The 15,862-nt window shown below is 40.9% G+C and overlaps 1 protein-coding gene across 1 annotated transcript in view; it reads right to left on the reverse strand.

Moving 5' to 3' along the window:
• vps36 (vacuolar protein sorting 36 homolog) overlaps positions 1-15,648 on the reverse strand; it is a 56,262-nt gene extending 40,614 nt beyond the window's left edge. The window contains exons 1-3 of the mRNA XM_060826804.1: positions 15,514-15,648; positions 8,308-8,376; positions 4,744-4,814 (exon numbers count right to left, since the gene is read on the reverse strand). Coding sequence (XP_060682787.1) covers positions 4,744-4,814; positions 8,308-8,376; positions 15,514-15,609 — 236 coding nt within the window. The 5' untranslated portion in view covers positions 15,610-15,648. The remainder of the gene's footprint in view (positions 1-4,743; positions 4,815-8,307; positions 8,377-15,513) is intronic.
• Between the last annotated feature and the right edge of the window lie 214 nt (positions 15,649-15,862).

Raw genomic sequence — 15,862 nt, forward strand, 5'->3', positions numbered from 1 at the left:
TCATGCAAATTATGCTTATGGCAAGAAGGGGGTGCTGATTGGTTGCACCATCATTGGCATGGAGTTACAGCAAAACCAGTGAACTGTTAATTTTTGTTCTCAGGTCAAGCAGGTAAATTCTGATTGCTCAGGGTGTAACTATGGGGAATGCAGCAGAGAATTGACTATCTCCTTAATCTTTTTAAATGAAAAAAGTGCAATGCATGTTAAAACTATTTTTGTTCTTACAAAGCAGCGTTCTGTGTAAATACATAAGTAGCATCTACCAACCTTGGGACAAATGGCCTAAAAATGTGGCATCACACCAGCACAGAAACCTATCACATTACATCCATCGAAGGTGCTAACAAATGTTAGCAAGGTCTGGGCCTAGACAGGATCCTCTGGCAATGCCATGTAATTGGACACTCATGGAGTCAATGCTCGCTGTATACTGCTAAAACTCATGAGGGCCTATGTCCACTACTTTTGGCCCTGAACAGTTCCCAGACTATGTCAGATTACTCTGGAAGTGGAAGGTGACTCTCAAATTTGAACTTCAGGGTAAACTATGCAATAAACCCAAGAGATCATCAGCTGCAGTGTAATGCATTTGTGCATGCAGAAGCTACAGATATAAATACACAGGACTCAGTTTTTTTTTGCTTATTCAATCACAGATTGTGGACATCGCTGGCTAGGCATTGCTGTGGATCTGGAGTCACATGTAGGCCAGGCCAGGTCTGGGTGACAGACTTCCTTTCCTGAAAGGACATTAGTGGACCATACAGGTTTTTCCAACAATCTACAATGGTGTCGTGATCATCATTAGACTCTTAATTCCAGATTTTTTTTAATGAATTCAAATGCTACCATCTGCTGTGGTGGGGTTTCAAGTCCTGAAACCATTAACCTGGATCTCTGGATTAATAGTATAGCGATGATACCATTAAGCCATTGCCTCCCCTTTTACATTGGCACAAAGGAATTTGTACATATATTACACCTTTTTCATTAAAAAGAGGTGGCATTGACACAGCCAATCCCCTGCAGCAACCTCATGGCAACACCATTACCAATCAGCCTTTACCTGTTTGGCCTGAGAATTAAGATTGACAGGTAACTGTTCTTGCTGCATCTCCATGCCACCAATGAACCATACAATCAGCAATCTCCTCTCATGTTCTATAATATGCTGTCCCTGTTTTCAAGTCTGTTCTTTGCATCATAATTCTGATGAGTCAAGACAAAAACCTTCAACTCTGTTTCCCCTTTTAACAATATGTATAGGTCAGGAACTTGTCTCAGACTCAAATCAGCTAATAAGATTGCAAACAGTTTGCTTCATTCTCAGGCAGCTGGCAGGAAGAGAGATTAGTCAGAAGCTGCGTTTCTGGTGGAGACTGAAGACAAAAGTTAAGTCCTCTCAATATTTAGTTGGAGGCAATTTCGGCTCATCCAGGACTGGACACCAGACAAGCATTTCGACAACTTAGTGGATTAGGAGAGGTGGAGGTCAGGACGTACTGGGTATCATCAGCATAGATATGAAACTGGATAATATTATTAAGGGACAATATGCAGATGTAAAATAGGAAAACGGAAACATTTTTTGGCGGACTACATAGATAAGAGTGCAGGAGCAGGAAGAACAGTTAGGTGGATGATTCTTTGGCAAAACCTCGTGTTACATTTTAAGTATAACAAATAAAACCCTTTATATATTAAAAAAAACAAATAAAAATCTATATTGAAGCTTTTTAACTTTCCATGTGCTACTTATTGATGTCGAAAGTATAGCATTGATGTTACAATTACATTGTATTTTAAAAACAAAACTGGAGAGATAAGGGTGCTGTGTCCACAAACCTTTCACATCTGACTGCTGGAAATGATCAAATATCTCAATCCAGACTTGAACTACAAACCTAACCATCTGCTGTAATATTAACTTCCATCGTTATGTTTTATCAACTTCCCCTTCTCTCTCCCTCCTTTTCCGGAAAATCATTATTAATCTAGGGAAGGCAAAATATCAACTGCCAAAGGATTGCAGGCCCTTCCCTGTAGAATAATAAACTAAACTCATTAATTACTGTAAAACCTTTGTTAAAGCACACGCTTCCTTGCAAAACAAAAGCTTCAGTTCCTTCTATTGCCAAGAGAAACACGCCATACTATCCTTTTAAGTATGAAAAATATATAAACTTGGTATCTCTTGGGATAAACATTGCCCAAGTTATTATTCCAAATTGAACATAACGTCCCTGAAATTTACAAGTATTTTTCTGGTTTTGATTTCATCCTCTTATCAGCTTGCAATCAATTCATCCAGTTCTATTATATTTTCCAAATGGAAATTTTAAGATTAGATATCGTAGATCACTTTAGATACAGTTAAAGACTACAGTTATTCAACTGAACTAAATGGCAATTATCAAAATCAGAAACTAGAGGGAGACCATCCATTCAACACAATAACACTACATTTTAGAGTATATTTTTATACCGAAACTCTCTGAAGAACAGGAAATACCAGAAAATTAATCCTAAATTTATAGATAAAAGCTTGAACTCATAAGGAAAATCTTAAGAATGAGTTACAGCAATGAAAATGATGGGCCTTCAAACAAATAACTACTCATTACATATGGTAATTCATCTTGCCTATCATTTTTTATTTGAAGCAATTTATGTTTTATCTCTCCAACCAGCAAGTTCGATGCAAATTATGTCCACTTTACCATGCCACTTCCATACCACTTCAAATATGAACTCTCCATTTAGGCCTTCACCCCATCTCCTTGTAATCATCCCCAGGACTCAGTCTGATCAATAGAGCCCTTTGTGGTCAGTAATTCCACAGTCTCAGATTTTTTTTCTTTCTGTCTCTGCTTTTTTTGGTCTTGTTTTAAGCCCCATTATCATTATGCCATTATATCATCACAATGTCTGGTGTTCCAATATTGAGTCTAAGGTAGTGTCAAGTGACATTAATCTTCTAATAGCAATTTTTTTGCATCTTATTAACATACATTTATTTCATGCTTTGCAGGTTTCAATTGCAGGCTATTACACTTACAGGAATTGTGTGACCTCACTGAACCCAAATGGATTTTGCAACTAGCAGGAACAGCAACTTTAAAATGGCTAGCCACTACTGTAACGACAACATTGTGGTCTACATACTACACTGGACTCAGTTTGCCAGTCAGCTGCAGATTACAGGAAGTCTTCACTCGCTCTAATGTCAGTATATTATTGGGACCTGAAATCTCATTAAAACAATGAGAGCTTTGCTTTGATGGCATTTATGATACATGACCCAACTGGTGCCATTTGGCACAACCTTGACTGTGCCTATCCCTGTGCAGCACTGCTCTCTGTACCAGAGAGCCTTCATCCACCAAGCTCCAAGACACAGGCCGAAGCTACCACCCACTCTCGGACACGCTTCGCACACTGCCCCTGGCCAGGCTGCAGACTAACAGCAAACTCCCAGCAACCAGCACTCACCCATTCTGAGAGGCTGCAGTGTCTGCACATCCCTTCCACTGGCTGCCACTGCTGCAAGACCTACCCAGGCACGCTGGAGCCGACCCTCCTGCCTGGCTGTAAGGCGCCAACTTACCCCATTAGCTGGCAAGGCTTGAGTTAAATCCAAGCTCAGCAGCTCCCTTTGCCTTCCCCACTGGTTTGAGCAAGGTCCATTGCTTCTCAAAGTTGTTTCATTTCAAGTTCCGACTTTCAGGAAAGTAGCCACACCTTTAAAAAGGTCTCCCTGCAATTAGATGTCTGGCACCATCCAGCTTCACAACAGCAGCTTTTGTTACATTTAACTTCTATCTGTACAGCTATTAAAAGGTTCTTCCCAGGTGTAGAATCAGGGAAAAATTGGCATTAAACCAAAGGAGGAGATGTTAGGATGAGTTATCAAATATTTGGTTATTCAGATAGTTTTAACACAGCACCTTAAAGAAGATGAAAGGGAAAAGAATTTTAGACTCAAAAATTAGAGTTGGAACCTAGACAGCCAAATACATAGGCATCAATTTAGATCCAGGAAAGAAATCACAAGATGCACCAGAAGCCAGAGTCGGAAGAACACAATGTTCTCCAAGGGTCATGAAGCTGGATACAGTGTCAGAAATGGAGACAGCCAGGGCTATGAAACAACTTGAACAAAAGAGTCAGAATTTTAAGATTTAATGCATTTTCATGTTTCAGAATTTTCTTGCTTTGTTGCAAGAATGAGTATGAATGTTCTGCACAGATTTTCAAATGCCCTGCCACTTCAAACTCAGTTGTCCTTCTAGCAGGGGAGAAAGATCCATTGTTCCTAAATTCACTGGCTGTTTTGAGAGAACCTAAAGTAATTCTCTCTGCATTCTCCCCCATTGATGCCCTTTACCACAGACACCTCCATCTCATACACAGCTAATGTTAGACTTTCATATCTTCCACCATTTCAATATGTATTAGTTGCAACAATAATATGTCACACATTATTGGGTATGAAATTCCAACTTTTGGTCACCTTACAGGGGAAAGAAAACAGTCTGGGATTTCTAGTTTTGTACCAAAGCAGCCCATTTTCAGCAAAGTTATCAACTTATGCAATTGCACTCCACAATTTAAAATAATATTAAAATCAATGATAAGTCGGTTTTTTAAACATCAGCATAACAGGACCATGGCAAAAGGACAGAGAAGGTGGATTTGTAGAAGTCCAATGTTTCAAAATTATTTTGACTTCAGTCTGACCTTTTTCCTATTCCAGCAGCCTGTTCCTCAAAGAAAATTATCTGTGACAAAGGCAATGCGATGCAGCAATCCTGTAGGAAAGAAAAGTGATTTAATAGCAAAATCCCACCAGCACTTTTAATCTGGTCATAAGAATAACTTATCTTCAGCATTCCAATGTAATAAATATTAAAATATGGGATGCTAAACATAAATTTATTACACACCAAAGAGAAATCGGTATATTAAAATGCTGGCTATAACATTTTACCAATGTTTTATCTCACTTTGTTCAAGCTTGAGAATTTTATTATTGAATTGTAACCTACGTTGTATGACTAATCCAATTTAGAATTAGAACAAATTCCAGATTTTACATCTCATTGTTAAAATACACCTGGAATAAAGGAAACACTTCCTCTTATGCTTTTCCACACTATTGGCAGTTTGTTATTCTCAAAGTAGTTTATGCCATTTATTGCAGTTTCTCAAGCTATCAATCCTTTCTACATTCTTGTTCCCTCAATACTGACATGTGGCCAGCAAGAATGTTATACCAGAAGGTTATTTGGGTTAACATAGTCCCTCTCAGAGACCAATGGCCTTTCATCTATTCAATGTTACGACCACCCATGTGTAATAAGGAGATGCTTCCCCCCTCAAAAACATTGTGAATCTGTGGAATTCTCTTTCCCAGAGGTTTGTGGATGCTTAATTGTTCAGTTGGTTTATGGCTGGGATAGACAAGAGTTTTTGTCTCTCAGGGAATTGAGAGACATATGGAGCAGGTGGGAAAGTGGGCGTTGAAGCTGATCATTGTATTGAGAGAGAGCGAGAGAGGGAGAAGGCTCCAGTGTCCATATGGTTTACTCCTACTCCTGTTTCTTACTTTCTTAGATCAGCTTTGGAACCAGAGGTGGAGGGCGGGACAAGAAATGCAAAATTCTGCGATTTGAGGGTGGGCTTGAATCATAATTCCCCAGTACATAAAACCTATCCTTGGGCTACAAAACTTATATCCATAATTATCTTATTCCCACTAGAAAAAGCTGAGTTATTTTTTTGAATAAAACATTTCACGATTGTTCATTCAAAATCAATCATAATGTCACCAGTGCTTGACAAATGATTATGGTTCATAGAATCCTAGAATCCCTACAGTGTGGAAACAGACCCTTTGGTGCAACAAGTCCACACTGATTCTCCGAAAAGTAACCCAGCCAGACCCATTCCCCTACCCTATTATCCTATATTTACTCCTGCCTAATGCACCTAACCTGCACATTCCTGAACACTATGGGCAATTTAGCATTGTCAATTCACCTAATGTGCCCATGTTCGGATTGTGGGAGGAACCCGGAACACTTGGAGGGACCTCACGCAGACACAGGGAGAACATGCAAACTCCACACAGATAGTCACCCGAAGCTGGAATTGAGTCTGGGTCCCTGGGGCTGTGAGGCAGCAGTGCTAACCGATGAGCCACCACTGGTTGATTTATTGAGTGAGAAGAGATGACATCAATGGAATTACAAAGTGTCTATATTAATATTGTCTAGATGTGTCACAAATCTTACAGTTGATTCTTATTGTAAGGGGCGTTCCAGAACTAGTTACCTTGACATGGCAATATCAAAGCTCAAATTATACAACTGGTTAAAGCTGGTATCAGAATGGCAGATGCTGAAGCAAACATATATGTTTTCCTTTGGCTTTTGGCTTCAACATCCAGCCAGGCAAAATGGCTTTTATCCAGTTCCATTCTATCAAATGAGACTGGTCACAGAGTGACCTGAATTCTCCTATTCCTGCATGGTTACCTCAGAAACCCTGAAGGATCTTTCCAACCCTTCCTCCATTTCTCTTCTCTATGCTATCTGCATCACACATCAGCTCAAAACACAACATTAAGTCCTACATATATGCCAATAACACCCAACTCCACTTCTTAAAAATCTGTTTCTGATTTCTTATGTTGCTTGCCCTGCATACAGTCTTCAATGAGCTGTTATTTCCTCAAATTATTGGAAGACCCAAACTATTTTCTCTGTTTCCTGCCACAAATTTTATTCCTGCACCACTCAGTTCACTCCTCTCCCTGGCAACCATCTGACACTGAAACAGACCATTTGCAATTTCAAGTATGTGACTTGAAGTTAAGTTCCACGAGCAAGACCACCTGCTCCTCTTTCCATCCCCTGCCTCCCTTCATCTGTTGCTGAAACTCTAGTCCATAGCGTTGTTATCCTTGAGATGTGATAATGCTTCGAGTTTCTCATCAATGGCCTTCCCTCTTTCACCCCTCCATAAACCGGAGATTATCCAAAACTCTCTTGCCCATAGCCCAATGCATACCAAGTACATTTTGACTCTAAGTCCCCTTTACTTATCATCATTGTGTTCATTGACTTACCTAGGCTCACAGCAAGGTAATGCATTGAACTTAAGATTTTTATGCAGGTTTTCAATTTTTTTATGGCCTCATCCTTATTGGAGCCCTTAACCTTTCAAAATCTCATCCCTCTTCCAATTTTTGCATATCCCTGATTGCCAATGATCACACATTGGTGGTGGTACTTTCTACTGGTTGGACTCTCTCCCTGGAATTCCACCACTAAGTGTTTCCCCTCAATTTCTTCTTCTTTGAGAAGTTTTTTAAAAGCAACTTCACTGACCAAGCATTTGGTCACTTTTTCTCATATTGCCTTTTGCATTTTTGTGTCAAATGTTACCTGCTAATGCTCACTGAAATATTTTACTATGCTATACAAATATGAGTTGTTGTTGATACACAATCTTTCAGAGGTGACCTTATAGAGGTTAACAAAATTATGAGGGTCATGGATAGGATAAATAGGCAAAGTCTTTTCCCTAGGGTGGGGGAGTCCAGAACTAGAGGGCATAGGTTTAGGGTGAGAGGGGAAAGATATAAAACAGACCTAAGGGGCAACTTTTTCACATAGAGGGTGGTACATGTATGGAAAGAGCTGGCAGAGGATGTGGTGGAGGCTGGTACAATTGCAACATTTAAGAGGCATTTGGATGGGTATATGAATAGGAAGGGTTTGGAGGGATATGGGCCAGATGCTGGCAGGTGGGACTAGATTGGGTTGGGATAACTGGTCGGCATGGATGAGTTAGACCGTAGGATCTGTTTCCATGCTGAACATCTCTATGACTCTACAAGATGATCAGAGGATTAGATAGGGTAGACAGAGAAAGTCTTTTTCCTAGGATGATGATGTCAGCTTGTACAAATTGAGGGGTGATAGATTTAAGACAAGCTTCAGAGGCAGATTCTTTACGCAGAGAGTGGTAAGGGCATGGAATGCCCTACCTGCTAATGTAGTCAACTCAGCCACATTAGGGAGATTTAAACAATCCTTGGATGAGCATATGGATGATGATGGGATAGTGTAGGGGGACGAGCTGAGAATAGTTCACTGGTCAGCGCAATATCGAGGGCCGAAGGGCCTGTTCTGCACCGTATTGTTCTATGTTCTAAGTCAAGTATGACTAACTTAATTAAATGTTGCAACAATTAATGTCAAAATTATTGGTTGAACCAATTTCTAAGTAACTTACATGCTTTTTATGGTCTCTCCATAGTAGTCTGTGTGTACTAAGAAGAACAGTCCCCAAGTCAAATTTTGTCTGCAATAGAAAAGTTACATTTAATGAAATTACATCAACAGATAGTTTCCACACCACTAGAACAATGGCATTGTTCATTACAAATAAGAATTTTTATAGGAGTCAAAGACAAAGAAGGCAAAGTAAGTTGTGCTGATAATATTACTCCAGAATTTAGAACATAGAACAGTACAGCACAGGAACGGACCCTTCAGTCTATGATGTTGTACTCAACACGATGCCAAATTAAACAAATCCCTTCTGCCTGCCCTTGGTCCATATTCCTCCACTCCTTGCTTATTCATGTGTTTATCTACAAGTCTCTTAAACGCCCCTGTTGTATCTGCCACCCAGGAGTGTGTTCCACTCCTACCACTGTGTAAAAAACCTGCCCCTCACTTCCCCTTTGAACTTACCCCGTCCCAAATCAAATGCATGAGCCCTAGCTTTAGACATTTCAACTCTGGTAAAAAGGTTTGACAACCCTATCTATGCATCTCATAATTTTATAGACTTCTATCAAGTCTCCCCTCAGTCTCCGCCATTCCAGAAAAAAAACAATTTTTGTAGCCTCTCCTTATAATTCATACCCTCTAATCCAAGCAGCAGTTTTCTGCCCTTTCTCTAAATAGTCACATCCTTTCTGTAATGTGGCAACCAGAAGTTAACACAATACTCTTGGCAAGATCATTTCATGATTAGATTAGATAGATTTCCTACAGTATGGAAACAGACCCTATGGCCCAGCAAGCAACTGACCCTCTGAAGAGCAACCCACCCAGACCTATTCCCCTAAATTTACCCCTGACTAATGTACCTAACACTACGGGCAACTGAGCATGACCAATTCACCTAATCTGCACACCTTTAGATTGTGGGAGGAAACCAGAGCACCCAGAGGAAACACACAGAGACACGGGAGAATGTGCAAACTTCACACAGACAGTCGCCCGAGGTGGGAATCGAACCTGGGTCCCTGGCCCTGTAAGGCAGCAGTGCTAACCACTATGCCCCGTGCCGCCCTTCTTGCTTTCCTAATTCCATGCTTGAGTTCCTTACTGCTTTCGTTATATTCCTCATGAGCACTATCCAATTTTAGCTTCTTAAACCTTACATTTGCTTCTTTTTACTTTTAGACTAAATTTATAACCTCCCTCATTAACCAAGGGTCCCTTACCTTACCACCCTTGTCCTTCCTCCTTACTGGGACATGCTGGTCCTGAACACTCATCAGCAGGTCTTCAAACAATTCCCATTTGTCAAATTGGACTCGCCTGACAACAGCTCCTCCCAATTAACGCTCTCTAGCCCCTGTCTAATACTCACGTAATTTGCCCTCCCCCTAGTTTAGTATCTTGCCACAAGATCCTGACTTATCCTTATTCATAGCTGTCTTAAAACATGAGGAATTGTGATTGTTGTTTCCAAAATGCTCTCGTATTGAAAGGTCAGTCACCTGGCGAAGCTCATTAGCCAGTAAATGTCCAGTGTGGTCCCTCTTCTAGTTGGGCAACCCACATACTGTTTCAAGGAACCCTTTTGGATGCAGTTAACAAATCATGCCCATCTAAGCATCTTGCTCTAAGGGAGGGATGGTCAATAACCAGGGTTTTAAAGTCATCCTTAATTACAACTCTGTTTTTATTGCATCTTTCCATAATCTGACAACATACTTGTTCCCGAATTTCTCGGTGGCTGTTTTGGGGGGTGTTGGATGAGTCCCCCAGTATGTCTTTTCTGACTGCGGATGCAATATTCTCCCCGCTTAGTAATGCATCTCCTCCATGTCTTTTACCTTCCTCTGTAACTCATCTAAAATCACATACCCTGGAATGCTGAGCAGCCAGTCCTGTCCCTCTCTCAATCAAATCTCTGATCCAGGCTCTAGGCTCATTTGCCTGAACCATAATACTCCTTGCATTGAAATATACAGATTTCAGCCCGTTAGTACTATCATTCTCATTTATCTGTCTCTGCCAGTTCTTTCCTTCTAATTTACTGGTCCTAACATGTACCTTGCCCTTAATCCCTACACTTGCTTCTCAGTCCTCTGCCACTCAAATTTGGTAATAAAGGAATGGGGTCTGTAGGTACATGGGTTCTCAAGGCATGAGAAGCTGCTTCCAAGTTTTACATTTTAAAAAGCTCACAAAAGGTCTTGAAGAAACGTTTAACTGAATATATGTCACAGTTAAGAGAGAATTTATATTTTCAGTCAATGCTGATACTCTTTTTTAAGCATTTTCCTCCCCCCAAAAAGATATATTTTGGTTCTCATTGCTGTCTCTCAAAGGATGTCATCTATCACTGTTCACACATTTCCTTTGTTATGCTGAGGCACACAAAACAGAAAAACACATTTATATAAATACAAAACTTGCTTAAAATAAAAGCTTTGAAAACTGTTTATTTCAAGTCTGTTGGAAAACGTAATGAAACTCTCAAACCTTCACAGGAAGTGGGAACATACCATTCCAACCTACAATTTCAAAAGGACCTTCAATGACAGCATTTGTTCAGAACATATAGATTAGACTGAAGCTTTGTGGTCAGATATTCAATTAAAGCCCTGAACATTTCAAACGGACTGAGGCTAGAATAAAAGATACAACAATCAAACCAATGTATAAAGTATACAATGCTATTATGAAATAGGTATTTTTGAAATACCTACAGTATTTCAAAACCTTTACAACAGCTTTGTCTAACTTATCCTTTTGGAAATAGAAATTTCAGGTGGTAGAAGCATAGAATATAGGAATGTAAATAGGACATTCAGCCCTTCAAGCCTGCTTCCCATTCAATGCTATGCTGACCATCCAACTCAGTAGTGTTCCTGCTTTCTCCACATATCATTTGATCTGTTTTGTCCTAAACTTATCTCTACATTTTCCTTGAAAGTATTACAAGTTTTGACCTCAACAATTTTCTGTGGCAGAAAAATCCACACGTTCACCACTTTCCAAATAAAGAAATTCCTTTTCAGCTCAGTTCTAAATGGTTTACCCCATATCTCAAGACTGTGACCTCTGGTTCTAGACTCCCTGCATCTACCTTGTCTAATACTATTAGAATTTTATAGGTTTATATTTCTTTTAAATCTATTTTATAAATCAATCTGGTCAGTGATGTCATTACACACCTCTGGAACAGGTGGGACTTCAATCCCAGTCTCCTGGTTCAGGGGTAAGGACACTACTACTGTGCCACAAGAACCTTTTATAAGTTACAATGAGATCCCCTCTCATTTTTCTAAATAAAATGTAATTAAACAGTACGTCAAAATACTCATTCACACCAAAGTTGCCAATCCTGGTCCAAGGTGCCACCTAGTGGCCACAGTGTAGAATATTCATTCACAGGAATGGGAAAGTCTTAGAAACCTGTGGGGAGACGTTAATAGAGTCACAGAGATGTACAGCATGGAAACAGACCCTTCGGTCCAACCCGTCCATGTCGACCAGATATCCCAACCCAATCTAGTCCCACCTGCCAGCACCCGGTCCGTCTCCCTCCAAACCCTTCCTATTCATATACCTATCCAAATGCGTCTTAAATGTTACAACTGTACCAGCCTCCACCACTTCCTCTGGCAGCTCATTCCATACACGTGCGTAAAATGTTGCCCCTTGGGTCTCTTTTATATCTTTCCCCTCTCACCCTAAACCTATGCCCTCCAGTTCTGGACTCCCCCACCCAGGGAAAAGACTTTGCCTATTTATCCTATGCATGCCCCTCATAATTTTGTGAACCTCTATAAAGGTCACCCCTCAGCCTCTGACACCCCAGGGAAAACAGCCCCAGCCTGTTCAGTGTCTCCCTGTAGCTCAAATCCTCCAACCCTGGCAACATGCTTGTAAATCTTTTCTGAACCCTTTCAAGTTTCACAACATCTTTCCAATAGGAAGGAGACCAGAATTGCACGCAATATTCCAACAGTGGCCTAACCAATGTCCTATACAGCCCAACATGATCTCCCAACTCCTGTGCTCAATACTCTGATCAATAAAAGAAAGCATACCAAACGCCTTCTTCACTATCCTATCTACCTGCGACTCCACTTTCAAGGTGCTATGAACATGCACTCCAAGGTCTTTTTGTTCAGCAACACTCCCTAGGAGCCTACCATTAAGTGAATAAGTCCTGCTAAGATTTGCTTTCCCAAAATGCAGCACCTCGCATTTATCTGAATTAAATTATTTTTAGGTCTAGATACAAATAATATTGGAATACCCACAGACAGGTTTGACAATACTATTAATTGATGACAGTTCATATATTTTTAATTTGTCATAATAAACAAATACATTAATTTTAGAACAGGAAGTCATGAAGGTAAACAGGGTTGTGCTTTATTTTATAATTTTACAACAAGACTACCATATTTTAAATTTGAACAGCTAAGAGAATGACTCTCACTTTATTTGGAAAGGTAGCATGCACAGATATACTATTTTTGTCCAGGTGGGAGAATATCTACGCTAGTTGTCATCAGTGAACATTCCTCTGCACCTCTAGGTGTCTGCTTATTGCAGCATTGGGCGGCACGGTGGCTCAGCAGTTAGCACTGCTGCTTCACAGTGCCAAGGACCTGGGTTCAATTCAACCTTGGGCAAACGTCTGTGTGGAGTTTGGACATTCTCCCAGTGTCTGTGTAGGTTTCCTCCAAAGATGTGCAGGTTAGGCGAATTTGCCATGCTAAATTGCCTGTAGTGTTAGGTGCATTAGTTAGGGGAATGGGTCTGGGTGGGTTGCTCTTTGGAGGGTCGGTGTGGACTTGTTGGGCAGAAGGGCCTGTTTCCATACCGTAGGAAATCTAATCTAATCATATACGGAAATCTAGGAGTAAGCTATATTTCACAACTCCAGCAAAAAATGGTGATAGGTGAGTGAAATAAGGAGAAAAGAAACATATGCTTCCAGGGCAGAGACGCTTTGTTTTGCATCCTTATCTCGGCTATAGTCAAAGATGCAATGTCTAGTAAGGTATAAGTACTATTGCTGAAAAGTAACAACTGCAAATAAAGGTTCTATCCAACTGTTTCTTTTAAATAACATCGCTATTTTGATTATTGATGATAAAAAGATATTTGTCAAAGCTTTTCATCTTGCACTCATGATGACAATTTGTAAGAATATTAAAGGAAAAAAGTATACTGCATGAAAGGAGAGTGCTGATTGGTTAACAGGTATATTCATAACTCAGCATCCAACATTAGAGAGAGATTGTTCTGTAATTGAACTGCAGTTGCCAGATAAGGTTGAGTGTGTAAAGAATTAGGGGTTTAGCAACTTAAGGGTTGTCAGTGGGGCTCAACGTGTGCTGCGCTTGTGTGTATGTGAGACCATGTTAACATACTGGGCCCTGATCTTTGCACACAGGTGGAACATGTACCATGCTTGTTTCAACACAACAAGGAGGTGACAGCCATTTGCTGGTTCATATGTCAGGGTAATTTCTCAGGTCACAATTTAATTAAAGTCTAGCAGTTAACTGTCAATCGTCAATATTTGGTATATTTCTCCATGACAACACCTCTACCAATCAGAACCTACTTGCCAACCAACCAGCATTTCCCTTTCATGCAGGAAAATACTCGTTTTCCCAAAAAATTGGTATTCTTGTGAATTCTCCCGATGAAGACAAAATGAAAAGCTTTCATAGAATCGCCTCCAATGCAGAGAGAGGCCATTCAGCCCATCGAGTCCACATCAACCTCCCAAAGAGCATCCCACCTCGACTCACCCCATTACGCTATCGCCATAACCCTGCATTTCCCATGACCAATTCACCTAACCTGCACATCTTTGGACTATGAAGGAAACCTGAGCACCGAGCGAAAACCCACGCAGATGTGGGGAGAATGTGTCAACTCTGCACAGTCGTCCAAGCCTGGAATTGAACCCGGATCCCTGGCGCTGTCACACAGTAGTGCTACATACTAAGCCATTATATCATTTTCTTTTAAAGCAGTACTCAATTTCTGCACTCCCAATGACTGTTGTTATTTTACTTCCTTTAACTTTCTGAAGGGAATTGGATCTCCTGTCCTGGATATTGAAGCAAACTAAATTTAAAGTATTTTGTTATGCACCACATAGCTCAGGTAAGACAGTTTTTATCCCAAATTCCAATGTATTTTCCTACTTGTCACAAATGCATTCAGAACCCTTTAAACACAAAATTAAATGAGCTTTACTAAAAAAAATTTTCTGTCAGAATCTAACAGGTTTGTGCTGGAGTTCCGGGAGGTTTTCTTTTGCAACCAACAGCACAAATATCTAAGACTAGAGTAAAGTAGTTTTTTTTTCTAGCTACTGATTTAAGTTAGGCAACCCCATTACTGCCTCCAAGGACATCCTTCCCACTGACAGAATAGCATAGGAGCTAGCAATGGTGTTTCTTTTGTTTTTTTGTATTAAAGACTAGATCTAGGGAGAGTGACCAAATAAGAAAACACTCTGAAACAGACATTCAAAATATGGAGTCTAGCTCCTGAGGATTGATGGGCACAAGTACTGATCTCCATGGACAATTGACCATCAGCGCTGGTACATCAGCAATTGGAGAGGGTATGCCATACAAAGTGTAGACACAGCTCAAGCACATCCTCTCTCTCTCTCTCAATGTCATAAGTTGTGCTGTCACTACTGACTTTACAAGAAGGTGAACCTGCAGCCAGGGTGTGCGACGGACGAATTGTCCCACTGTGGCTGCAGGTCTAACCAAATCTGGCAGTTTCAGCCCTATTCTTCCACGGACAGTGGGTCAACAAAAAAAAAATTTCTAATTTGGTGACAGTGACACCACCACCCAAAACATTTCCCGCAAAGATGCTGCAGTGCCGTGCCATTGAACCCCCTTTCGATGGTAATAAATGCAGGTTTAATTTGAAAGGAGCTGGAATTTAATGTGTTATGGAGATGTGTTTTTTTAAAATGACAGTTCAGCCATGTAAGAATCAGGCCTGCCCTGAAAGTGCTAACACACAGGAATGGTTGGGCTCTCCCTCCGACTGCCCCCACAGTCACAGTCACAGCTCCAGCTGAGGCTGAGGCTGAGGCTGCACACACTGAGAGGGACCAAAAGGCCTAACTGTGCCTGAGACTCGCCTCCCAGCCCTGATCTCAGCTCGGCTCGGCTCGGCTCATTTCTACCTTGTCGTCACCGTCATACAAGCGAACTCCGCGCTGCTGTATCACCAGGGTCTCGTTAATTTCCAACAGTCCACTCGCCCACACGAACCGGTCCATCACCGTCCCCGGAGCGACAAACACCGGCTCACTTCCTGGAGCAGCGGCACCCGCGACACCCCCACCTGCTGGACACGCGACCTTACCGCAGCAAGCCACACCATTAGTCAGTGGAACCACAGTACAAGATCCACCTGCTCCCAGACGTGTGTAAAAATATCTCTGAACTGATTGATTAGGAAATATCTACACCACTATCCTAACTTACTCCAATTTAAAGATCGTTTTTTTCTATTTTCCTGAAAACAGAAAA

Source organism: Hemiscyllium ocellatum, chromosome 6 (assembly GCF_020745735.1).
Source record: "Hemiscyllium ocellatum isolate sHemOce1 chromosome 6, sHemOce1.pat.X.cur, whole genome shotgun sequence".
Taxonomy (NCBI): Eukaryota; Metazoa; Chordata; class Chondrichthyes; order Orectolobiformes; family Hemiscylliidae; genus Hemiscyllium; species Hemiscyllium ocellatum.